At 41.3% G+C, this 12,748-nt stretch overlaps 2 protein-coding genes across 2 annotated transcripts in view; both read left to right on the forward strand.

Annotated features, from left to right (window-relative positions):
* The first annotated feature begins 499 nt into the window (after positions 1 to 499).
* Positions 500 to 2,196, forward strand: HNRNPA0 (heterogeneous nuclear ribonucleoprotein A0). Its single transcript, XM_083351747.1, has one exon. It carries the CDS (start codon positions 775 to 777, stop codon positions 1,696 to 1,698), a length of 924 nt encoding a protein of 307 aa, XP_083207873.1. The 5' UTR covers positions 500 to 774; the 3' UTR covers positions 1,699 to 2,196.
* Positions 2,197 to 2,442: 246 nt separating this feature from the next.
* Positions 2,443 to 12,748, forward strand: part of KLHL3 (kelch like family member 3) — a 67,890-nt gene continuing 57,584 nt past the window's right edge. Inside the window, exons 1-2 of the mRNA XM_083351738.1 lie at positions 2,443 to 5,321; positions 9,846 to 10,021. Coding sequence (XP_083207864.1) covers positions 10,008 to 10,021 — 14 coding nt within the window. The 5' untranslated portion in view covers positions 2,443 to 5,321; positions 9,846 to 10,007. The remainder of the gene's footprint in view (positions 5,322 to 9,845; positions 10,022 to 12,748) is intronic.

Genomic DNA, 12,748 nt, shown 5'->3' on the forward strand with positions numbered 1-12,748 from the left:
TCATTCGTGCTCAAACTTGCACTCCTACTAGAGACTCTTGGCTCGGAAGGCTAGGGAAAGACAAAGCGCGGCATCGGATAACGGCCAAACGAGCTCAATCTTTCAAATAAACCTCGTTATCTTCATTGCGCTATCAACCCCTCCCGAGGGAGAAGGGAAATCTCCAAGAGAAAGCGCGCGCTTACAAGCGGGATAGCCTATTGGCTGATGCCTTTGCTCATGGGCGTATCGGCGTGGCTTTTGTCTCCTTTAGACTTCGGCTCAGTACGTAAATCGCTTGTTTTATGCGCGACTGCTTAAAGCAGAATGCGATAGGTTCTTTCCGAACGTCAATTAAGGATTCGCTCCGCCTCGTACTTTTTAAAACGCGCATCGTCACTCGGATAAAAAAGGTGATTGGGTTTGAGATCTATCATTCAGTAGTGACGTTGGAAGGCAATGGCGGATGGTTGTTGGCTCAGTCGGGCACTCCTGGGAAGGAGGTGTGTCTCGCACTGCCACGGAAGGCGGGCCCTTTGGCGTTTCCTTTGTGTGTGGGCACCAGTGGCTGGCTGCGAGCGCGCCTGAGGAGGAGTAGAAGTCGCCGTCGCAGCCGCCATTTTGTACGTTTCTTTTCCCCACCCCCTTTCCCGTTCTCTGCCGGTGGAGCTGGGCCGACCTCTCCCACGGCGGAACGTTGCCTCGTAGCGCCTGTCGATTTTTGTCCGGCGGCAGCTGCCCCCTACCGGCGGCGGCAGCAGCAGCGAGGAGGCGTCTGACGGCCGCGGCTCCGGCATGGAAAACTCCCAGCTTTGTAAGCTGTTCATTGGCGGCCTGAATGTGCAGACGACGGAAGCTGGGCTGCGAGAATACTTCGAGGCCTACGGGACCCTAACCGACTGTGTGGTTGTGCTGAACCCGCAAACCAAGCGCTCCCGATGCTTCGGTTTTGTCACATACTCGGCTGTGGAAGAAGCCGATGCCGCCATGGCCGCCTCCCCGCACGCTGTCGACGGCAACGTGGTGGAGCTGAAGCGGGCCGTTTCCCGCGAGGATTCCGCCCGGCCCGGCGCCCACGCGAAAGTGAAGAAACTCTTTGTCGGGGGCCTCAAAGGGGACTTGGGGGAGAACGACCTAGTGGAGCACTTCAGTCAGTTCGGACCCGTGGAAAAGGCCGAGATCATCTCCAACAAGCAGAGCGGCAAGAAGCGGGGCTTCGGCTTCGTCTACTTTCAGAACCACGACGCCGCTGACAAGGCGGCCGTGGTCAAATTCCACCCCATCCAGGGCCACCGGGTCGAGGTCAAGAAGGCCGTGCCGAGAGAAGACATCCAAGCGGGAGGAGGCGGCGGCGGCGGCTCTTCCAGGTCGAGTTGGGGCGGACGGGGAAGAGGAAGGGGCGGAGGTGTCGGCAACCGGGACCACAACGGGCTCTCCAAAGGAGGCGGCGGCGGCGGCTATAACAGTTACGGAGGGTACGCAGGAGGCGGAGGCTACGGCTCGTACGGCGGCGGCTCGTACGGCGGAGGTGGCAGCGGCGGCGACTATGGCAACGGGTACGGCGGCTTCGGCAGCTACAGCCAGCACCAGTCCTCCTACGGCCCCATGAAGAGCGGCGGGGCGGGTGGAGGCGGTGGCGGCAGCTGGGGGCCCCGCAGTAACAGTGGACCATACAGAGGCGGTTATGGCGGGGGAGGTTACGGAGGCGGCTCTTTCTAAGCGGGAAATTCCCACCGATCCTTCTGGGGACGTTAGCTTTGTCTGCATGGAGTATGCTCTCCGTTTGTACCGGGCCAGGCTTTCAACACTTCCCCGACACTTCGCCTAAAGGCACCTTCGTACAAAAGGTTCCAGTGATGCGAAGCAGATCTCGAATGTTCCTGGTGGGGTCGCTCTGCTGCCTGTGTCACTTTCTGAAGATGTACTGGGGTCTTTCACACAACGATTTTGTGTTAGTCATTGATGGACTCTATTTTTTTATTGCTTGGACATTAGTCGTTTTTTATACTAGGAACGAGATATTGTTTTAATTTTGGTTTATTTGGGGTCGGGAGGGAAAGTCATGATTCTGAAGTAAAACTTGGGAGGGAAAGGGGATTAACTTTGTAAGGACTTGGAATATCTACACGTTTTTTTCTACAATGATTCCATGGCTGTAAAAGGGGTTAAATCGTTTTTACATTTTTATTTTTTAAATAAATCATTGTGTTCATTGACCTTTACATGTCTTTTTTCCTAGGGTTCATTCAGTACATTTCAAACAAAAGTTTTTTAAGTGGCTACATGTGTTAAGAAAAATTGCTTTATTTCAAGTAAAGAGCCCAACTCTTGCTTCCCCACTACATTGATTTTCTTACTGCTAAAGAGTTTGTGCCAGTTTTTGAAATATGTTGGTGGATGAAGTTGGTTAAAATACCTTATTCTACATCCACAGTTTTTCAGTTGGGCATTTTGCCTTGCAAACACAGTTGGTCTAGTTTTTTTATATAGGGAGTTATTCATAAAAATGTTCTAACTCATTTAAAGCATGTGTTTTTTTTATACATGTTCAAAATGTCAGATTTCTTAGTTTCACATTGTGTTATTTATTGGCTTGTCTGTAACAATCCATTTTTAAAGGGGAGAATACTTTCCCTTATAAATATTTTGTCTGCATAGTGAAGTCATTTCAACTGGATACTATCTTAATTGTTCTTATTAAAAAAGCCAAGTATTAAATAGAGTGCCATCTGCTGGCAGACTAGTTGACTTGTGTAAGTTTTATTAAAACAAATTGGTTCTCAGAACTGTAGACCACTAGATCTTTAGATGGCAAGGGTTAAATTAACATGCCAATAAAATATATTGGCTGAAATGAAATATTAAAATATAAGAAAGTAAAATTATTGATTGAGCAATTTAAGTATTCAATTTTTAAAATTTGTGCTCGGTGAACAATACATAAGCCAGTAACTTAGGCTAATTGTAAATCAAATTTTCTGTAGTCTGCTTGATGTATTTGTAGCCCTTTCACACAGAATTAACGTTTGTTCTATTAACAATGTTCTAGAGAAACTGACTTCCTGAATAGAAGTATAGGTTATGAATATTGCAAATAAAGAATTGAATTCTTCACATGCTTCAGTGAGTATGTATGAAATGACTAAAATACTGATTTTTTAACTCTTTAGTTTTCAACCAAAGTATTATTTTACTTGAGCTGCTTTATATGTCAACATTTCTAAATCAAAATTTTACATAGTACTAAGGTGTTAAAGTTAAGCTAGGTTATATTTAAAAGTTTATTTGACCCAGTAGATTTTGTTAACTAAGCATTGATAATTTTTAATAGGTGATAGTTATGATTGAAGATAGGAGCTAGCTACTGAATGAGTGTCTTGATGTGTCTTTGAACACACATTTTTATTGTCATTTACTCTTGAAGGTCAGTTATATTAAACTGAAACAACAATAAATTGGCTTTCTTTTTATTTGATGCCTACACTTTTTATGTGTACAGTTATCCACTTGACTTCTACAGCAAATATTCAGTGTGACATGGAAATTCATTACATTATGTGCGGCTTTGTTCTACATAAACATTAGCAAAGTTCTAATTGAGCTAGAACTGTACACATATTTTACCCATCAATATGTTCAATTTTCTAGATTTAACAAATTGAAAATTTGTTATCCGCTTGAAAAGTTACGCTGTCCAAAATCTTGGGTTAAAACTGTTTGAAACAAATTGGAACTTGGAGCAGGTGACTTAACCATGTTGAATAAAAACTATTCTGATTCTTTAATTTCATTAAACTTAAGTAATTTACTGGTGCCTTTATCTTTTGGGGGAAGATAAGGTACTCCTTAAGTCAGATCTCTGGGACTGTTACCATTGCTAGAACAAACCCGCTTCTATTTGTCTTGTAGCTATAACTTGTATAGTAACTTAACTTTATTTCTGACTCTTCAGGACCTTAAAAATGCTTTATTTTAGGCTTGATACAAAAGTAGGCTGATTATGCTAAAATTAAATGCAAAAAAATCCAGTGAAAAATTAATGACATTGTCTTTTTGAAATACGTGTGTGGTTGGTTGCATCATTTTCTTTATCTTCAGCATTAGAGTTTACATTTTTTTGCACCTGAGTATGTTTGGCTAAAAGAACCAGGACTACGCATAGCTCTCAATGATATATGTGAACACTCCCGCCATAAGGAGTAAATAAAGCTGTATTAACAGATTTGGTAAAGATATGCAGTGATGTTCTTAAAAATTGTTATGTGCAGAACTTTTCAAGATACTTTTTTTTGGGAAAGTAAAATTTAATTGCTGCTTATAATGCTTTTCTGTTTTCCAAAAGCACATCATGGTGATAAAACACTGTTTTAATAGTAAAAACAGTTGTATATTGCCTGTGATGCTGTCCTCATGATATTTCAAATCTCTCGTGAGGTAATCTCATGTAATGAACTATAAACTTTTAATACATAGTGATTCTTAAATAACAGGTGCTATCCACCCACAATGAGGTTGATTACTAGCAGGAAATATTTTTGAATCCTGAATGTATAAAATCTACCTATGTATGTGGAAAGTGTACATGATTCAATCATACTGTTCATTACTGTTTGGTTAGGTCAAAATATATGGTTTGGTCTAGTTTTCATGTGACAGGCAGTATTTGCCAACTTTTATACATTATAAAAGTATTGAGTATTACAAAGAAACAAAGACTAAAAAGTTTAACAAATCATAAATTTAAATTCCCCTATCTGAAGCTTCAATTATGTTTTTATTGCATATATTATTCTAATTATATAAGCCTACCTTGTTTTGTATTGGATGCAAGAAGCTTATCCTAATATTTTGTACTTTATGAAAGAATCAGTTAACATTGAAGACCACCATTTGGTATTAATAATGGCAAATCTAAGAATTGTAGCTAACCTGAAACTAGTATGTGAACAGTATCATAGAATCCAGTGACACTTCACTTAATTCTTTTTGCAAGTGTTTCAGGATAAGCTGTAGGCTGTTCATCATGTATGGAGTGTTCACTGAAATGAGCGGCTGTGTCTTTATTGCTCATAAATTTGAACTGTTGTTTTGGAAACTAAGGCTGGTGATGTTGAAATAAATTTGCCAAATCAACCTTAATAATTCTATTTTTAGGCCCGGGACTGTTAAATGTCTACGTGGTGAGTTAACAGCATTATGTTTGCTTTCTGTATTTTATTTTAAAGCTATGTTGAGAGAATATGCAGATCTTTTCACAATTTTGTACTCTCCAGATGTTGTGGACTTAAGCTCCAGTGATTTCCCAGAGTCAAAGTCCAACATATCTGAAGGCAGAAGGTTAGGTAAGTGGATGGCAAGCATAATTAAATTATAAAAATACCAGATTGAAATGCCTTATGTGTCTAAATTCTATGGGCCTTTATAATCTCTGACCATAATATTTATGCAGTTTTGGACACTTGTCTATATTAGCAGATTGATCAGCCATAGAAGCACTATGTTTTCTTCTAGCTTGAAACCCCAAATTTGTAATTTGCATGTCTGTATGACTGGGAGAGAGAGAAAAAGTGCAGAGTTATGCAGAAAAAGGTTTTATTAACAGTTCATTGTGACACATTTCATACAAGATGATGTAATTTCAACATCCTGTCATGGCATCCTGAAAGAAAGGTACAGTTTGAGTTCAGAAATTAAGTGAAAAATCTTACTTAAAACTTATCTATGCATTATGTGAAGTTGTATCTTTGAACTATTATGTGTGATTATTAGCTTTTAGTATTTAAACCTTTTGATTTCAGATCTAACAGAATCTGATAGCCTCAGAGAGCATTCACAAGATTAGCAAGTTTCATTGCTCAAAATCCTATGAATATATGTATATGTCATTATAGTGTCTTCAGTTGAATTATAGGCTTCTGCTTCTCAGAGGCTTGGTGAAATAGTTTGGTGCTTGTTCATAAAGTTGTATTCTAAAATTCAGGCACCCTTTGGTTACATTGTATGTTTCAGTTAATCCCTAAGTGAAAAGTGACAGTTAAATAGTACAAACAACAAATTTCTGTAAATGTGAACACAAATATTAGTGAAGAAAATGGAAGCCAAAAAAGTTTAGTAATTTGAAGTATACATGCAAATAACCATGAAATATAAGAAAAAAGGTTTTCAAATGGCCCTTGGATATTACTTAAATTCAGTGGGGAGATCTCATGCTCTTAATATTTCTAAGAATGCTTCTGCAAGGAAGAGTGAAAAATTCCAAAAAGCAATTACTGAGAGACTTAAATGCAGTGACATCTGGTTGTGTGAAGAGTGTTTAACAAAAGTTAAGATGATTGCAGTAGGCCCATCAAGGCCCAGTATAAAATACTGTTGTGTTGTGGTAAAGCATTAAGATATGGCTATATTTGTTTTGTGACCGTCACCTGGACTTATTTGTTTTATATTCTTGCCATCAGGCACTGCATCTTAACTGGCTACCAAAGACATTTTTATTAGATTTTTATTCTTTTTTTTACTTTATAAGTAACTCAAGACGATGAGCGTACTTAATACCCCTTCCCCCTATTTTCCTACAACAACCCTGAGAGATTGATTGGTCAGACAAAGTGATGCCCAAAGTCACCCCACCTGGCTTTCATGCCTAAGGTGGGAAACTCAAGGCAGTGAACATATCCAACACATCTTCCTCCACCTTCTTCCTCTAACAGCCCTGTGAGGTAGGTTGGGCTGAGAGAGAGTGACTGGCCCAAGCTTACGCTAGCTTTCATAGCTAAGGCAGAACTTGAACTCACAGTCTCCTGTTTTTTAGCCTGGTTCCTTATCCATTAGACCAAACTGGCTGTATATGAAGACAGTTCAGTAAATCTTTATTTCAGTTGTCCATTAGTAGTGATCTATTTTAAAAATGCAATATTACACAGAAAAATAGACTAAATCAACATGATCTATAGTCTGTTCTGCTTTATAGATTTTATTACAGTATATGCGTGTATGGAGCAAACTACTGGCAGCTCAGTATTATTACATCTAATCTGTTGGGCAGATGCTAGGTAACAGCATCTTAAAGATGCTTCTGCAGGGAATAGAATATTTTTGTAATGTATGACAATTTGCAGAACAAATTTACCTACCTCATTAGAAAAAAATGCTTTAATTTACATTTTAATTTAATTAAAAAATGTGAAATTCTTAGGATCCTAAGACAGCTTTATTTTATCTAAAGCTTCCCATAGGAACCAGTATGGTAAAAGTAGGGCATGTGTGTACTAAACTTGTTTTCTGAAGATCTGGGCTATTGATAATTCTGTTGCTGAGTTTCACTATAATGCACCCCTCTGCCCACGTCAAACAAGTTTGAACACATAGGTCAGGATCATATACTGAATGAAATTGAATAATCTGTGAACTTAAACCAGGGTAGATAAACATTTTATACTGGTAGATATGTGTCTGGTTGTTGTTGTGAACCCATTACCAGAAAGTTGGTGAGATTGCTCCCTGCCAGCCCACATTCCCTTTGTTTTCTGGGCAGTTGAACACACAAAGCACTGGATTGTGCTCAACTTCTGTTATTTTTAAAGGGTAGCTGTAGGGTACATGTGCTCTGTGGCATAACTGCAAATGAAGATGCCAGAGGGCAGGTGCTTGGTTGCAGTATGTCACCTTAGAAAAAGAATAATAGGACAGAACCTAGCAAGTACTAAAGTTCATATTTATCTCTGTACTCGAGAATTATATATAAATACCAATTTTGGTTAATTCACTTGCTATGTTGCCAGGATGACATGATCCATATACATATACATGTAATTGTTAGAAAGCTAGAAAGCAGAAGGTTGCAGAAATACAGAATAGTTAATTTGCCTGAGAGACATAAAGTATAAATTCCTTCAAAAATTAGTGAGTAAGCAGCCCCACATGATATGGACTCATTTATTGGCAAGAGCAACAGGAGAAGACATTAGGTACGTAAAGGTCACATTTGTGTACAAGTAGTCCTCACTTAACAGACTGCAAGTGGGACTGGCAGCTTCATTGCTACCGTAGACAATGCAGTTGTAAAATGAAGCATCATGTGACCATGCCTGACTTACATTGTCACTTTCAGGTGTCATTAATTGAATCAGTGGTAAGTGCAATGTTACGCGACCACAACTTGTGACTTCCTGTCAGCTTCACACTGATTTTGCCTGTTGGAAACCAGCTGTGAAGGTTGTAAATGGTGATCGCATGATTGGGATGCTGCAATCATTGTAAATGTGCACTGGTTGTCAAGTGACTGCAGTTTCAAGGAGCCATCATAACTCATCCTTTTTCAGCACCACTGTAACTGGTCACTGAATGAATGCATCCATATTTGAGGTGGTAATTAGTTGTATCTTTTCTAGTTTTATAACTGTTCAGCTAATAAATACACTAATATATAATAACTGCATGAGATGGGATTATGAGTGATTATAACTCAGTATGTGCTAATCTAGAAAAAATAAGGTTGGGTGTTTTTTTTAAAAAAAGCACCTGGTTTGAGTGTGTCAAGTAAATACCAAGATGTAAAAATTGTAACATATTTTAAAGTATAGTTTCCAATATGGAAAGCATATAGCAACTAACAGTCTGGTTTATCATTTGTATTTGTATGACCAAAGCATTCAGTAAATATTTAAGCAAGATGTTTTTCAGTCTTCATTCTATTGCTTTAAACCAGCCTGAAGTATAGCAAGGCATCTATATAATTTCAGTTGAACATGTGGCATTTAATCCCTATGTCATGTGACTTGGAGAATAAAGGTATTAAATAGCCTATAAACCCTTTTGATTCTATGTCTTGGTGAGGCTGTGATTTAGTTGAGCTTAAAATGCACACATCCAACTATTTTCTTTACTCCTCTGACCCTGACAGTCTATCTGAAATGTAAGTTGCATATGTGTATGGAAGAGCAAAGAGAATAAAAAAGAGAGTTGGTGCCATTATTTCAGTTGTAAAGGAAGTCCCTTCCCTCGGACCCGTGCTGTACATTTAACAATCTGTATACAGTGCTGACACAAACGCTATCTGGGTTGCCGAAAATGATTTACCTGCTTTCACTTAAGCTGAAAACTGGCCCTAGCGAGGGAAAATGGATGCGCGAAGCTAATCGTTATTCTCACAATAGAGCACATTTTACCTCAACAAATACCTGCAACGGCCCTGCCGGTTTTTAAAAACGAGATTTGTTCCAAAGAATGCTGGCATTCCCCCCCTTTTAAAACACATCTTTTTAAACGTATGAGTTTTATAGGTTGCCCTAGCCCAGGGGTCGGCAACCTCGGCTCTTTTATGACTCGTGGACTTCAACTCCCAGAATTCCTGAGCCAGCTATGCTGGCTCAGGAATTCTGGGAGTTGAAGTCCACGAGTCATAAAAGAGCCGAGGTTGCCGACCCCTGACCTAGCCTAGAGCTTTGGAAAAGGGCGATAACCTAATCCAAACAAGCGCGATGTAAAGGAGCGTGCGTTCCGAAGCAGGCGTCCCCTTCCTAGCCCTAAAACCACGGGACCAAGACAAAAATCGCTCCCTTCCTTTTTCCGCCCTGCGTTTGCTTCGTCCCCTTTGTCGGTTGTTTTTTTTTTTTTTTAAACGAGCAGAACCCCGCCAAAAAGACGCCTCGGGCAAATGCAGCGGCCGTGGCGGTGCAATGTACCTATCCGCACAGCTGGTGTTGCCAGGAGACCGAGCCGCCTGCTCGGAGCGGGAGAAAAGAAAGGCAGAAGGGAGTGGGCTGCCGAGGCTGGAGGCAGAGTGGCGGCGGCGGCGGCGGCGGCAGCGGGGACCTCTGGGAAGGGAGTGTTCTGGCTGCTGCAAAGTTAACCTGCCGCTGTTGCTTTAGGCGTGAGAGGAAGCGGCGGAGGGGCGAGAAGGAAGGCGTCCAAGCCGAGCCGCAGCCAAATCAGGGCGCCGAGCGGCTCGCTGCGGCAGCGCTGGAGAAGCGAGCGGGCAGGAGGCGAAGGGCGCATGCAGCAGGGCTCCGGCTCCGCTCCGGCGGCGCACAATGGACGACGAAAGGTTGGTTGCGGCTCGCTCGGCGTGGCTCGGCTTAAGAGGGCAGGCGCCTTTTTGCTTGCGTCGGGCGGCAGGGGTGGGCGCGGAAGCCTGGCGGAAGATGCCTCGGCCGGATTCGGTAGCATCCCCCGAAAGTTGGCTGCGGTAACCTCCAAGCGACGCCGTTTATTCGCGTCTCTTTCTGGTTCGCGGCCGGAGAGGTTGCCCCGCCGCCGCCCCTCGTTGGGAGACGGTACCTCTGGTGAATCTTCCCCACCCCACCCCCTTTTAGGGGAGGCGGTGGCGTTTGCCCCGGGTGACTTTTATTATTATTATTATTATTATTATTATTATTATTATTATTATTATTATTATTATTATTATTATTATTATTATTATTATTATTATTATTATTATTATTATTATTATTATTTGAATCAAGGGTTCATTCATCGCGAATCTCTTTCATCAGTTTTACAAATCCCCCTTCACACGCGCACAAACACACACGCGCGCACACTTCCTGTCTCCGGTGGCCCTTTGAAAGTGTCTCCCTCTCTCCTTCCGTTCCTCTGGAGAGCCTCAATTTCTAGGAGATCTTCGAAAGCGGTAGTCATTTGGGGAAGCCGATTCCTTTTCGGCGGGGCAAAGCTTTTTAACTTCGTGCTCCGAGTTTTAATAACGCTCGTCGGAAAGATGGTGAGGTGAGGAGTGCGTACGTGTATGGGTGTGTTTGACCATACAAGAGCAGTGATTAGATTCAGTCCTGCCGATTCGTGCATGAATTCGGCTTTCCCTTTTGCCTCTGTTCCCCCTTCCCCCTTCTTTCAACTATTGTTCTGCAATTCACTTTTTAATCCACATATGCATGCCTGCTTAGTGGCTTGGCAATTACCTAGGTGAAAGGTTAAATTGTTTGGGTTTAATGAATCTCAAGCTGCAGGAAATATGTGTGAGTGGGTGCCTTTGCCGTTGCTATGGGAACATTCTTGTGCAGCTACACCGGGGAGATTCACACAATCTGCTTTCTTAGTGTGGGATGCTAGTGACTGCTGTTCTTTAAGAGTTTTTATCATGGTAGTTGCTGACTGAATAGTAGTTCCCAAGTGGGGGCAGTTTCCTATTACGGATTTCCAAGAGAAGCTTCCATATCATCCATTGGAGGGTCCCTAATATTTAACCATAATCATAAGGTATGACTTAAATACAATGTGCATCACAGTGAGTCTTCTTGCTTTGCACACTACTCAACAACAGCAAATTATGCAATTCATTACATAAGTAAAGAACGGAACTCTTGTTTCCAGCTGTGTGCCAAATGATGCCTTCCAAAACATTGTAATCCGTAATTTTTCTACTTTTTTGATGTTTGGCACTTTGATGTTTATTTTGGATCTTCTTAACCTGCACGTTTTTGAGAAGTCTTCAGAAAAGTACAGTATGTTTACAAAGGTATTATTGCAAACACAAAGCCAACGCTAGCTATGACTTGTACGATGCCAGATGAAGAAGCATTAACATCTAATAAAAAGCTGACTAATCTATACCAGAAGGCGTGAGTTTTGGGGCGCAAGGCCATGAGTTATGAACTCAGAGCTAAATCTAAAAAGTTGGTAGGGCCAGAACAATGACTAAATTTGATGTAATTTATGTTTATATTTAATTACAATTAAATTTAATGGAAGTGTTGTTCTTATGATGATTCCCTTTGTCATGTTGCACCTTTGAAGGGAGTCTGAAGGATCCATTTAGAACTTTTGGGGTCAGTATGCAATTGTGGCAACTTACGCTACAGTACTATTAAATGCTCGAAATGTAATGTATGAAATATGATGGGAAGTTATCTTGTTATTTCCCAGTAGTCAAATTAGAAAAGTGTTTTTTTCCTCACTTTGGAAGAATTTAGATTGATGAAGCAGTGGCCATTCCTATCCAATGCAGACTCAAAGCTTGCCTCTCTTGGAAAAAAACAGGATATGTCAAGCACTTCCTCTTTACATTGTTAACTTGGACTTGTTTAGGAAAAAATAACACACAAGAGACTGCTGTACAGTAAGGGACAACAACTGCTTGCCTTTGCTGTTGTTAGTATGGGAAAGAGTGCTGCTATTCAAGTTATTTTAATGCTTGGGAATTAGCTCTATTAAAGTTGGTAATATTGTTGTTGTTAGCTGCGAAGTCCTGTCCAACCCATCGCAACCCTATGGACAACTTTCCTCCAGGCCTTCCTGTCCTCTACCATCTTCTGGAGTCCATTTAAGTTCACGCCTACTGCTTCAGTGACTCCATCCAGCCACCTCATTCTCTGTCGTCCCCTTCTTCTATTGCCCTCAACCTTTCCCAGCATTAGGCTCTTCTCCAGTGAGTCCTTCCTTCTCATTAGATGGCCAAAGAATTTGAGTTTTAGCTTCAGGATCTGGCCTTCTAAAGAGCAGTCAGGGTTGATCTCCTCCAGGACTGACCGTTTTGATCGCCTTGCAGTCCAAGGGACTCGCAGGAGTCTTCTCCAGCACCATAGTTCAAAGTTGGTAATATGCACCCTCTTTTTATCTCTTTCCATGGCCTGGTTCACTAAGGGAGGGTGAAAATGTTTTGGGTGCATTATATTTTGCAAACCTTTTGACATATAGTTTGTGACAAGGTACAGTGTGCGAACCCAGTCAGTTGTAGTTTATTTGGCAAACTGTGATCTATAGTATTAAACCATGGCTTGACAGTGTAGTAGGCAATATTTAAACAATTTCAAAAGCA

The sequence above is a fragment of the Vipera ursinii genome, assembly GCF_947247035.1.
Source record: "Vipera ursinii genome assembly, chromosome: 2".
NCBI lineage: Eukaryota > Metazoa > Chordata > Lepidosauria > Squamata > Viperidae > Vipera > Vipera ursinii.

Coding starts and splice junctions, on each gene's coding strand:
- HNRNPA0 (XM_083351747.1), top strand. CDS start 775: ATGGAAAACTCCCAGCTTTGTAAGCTGTTCATTGGCGGCCTGAATGTG.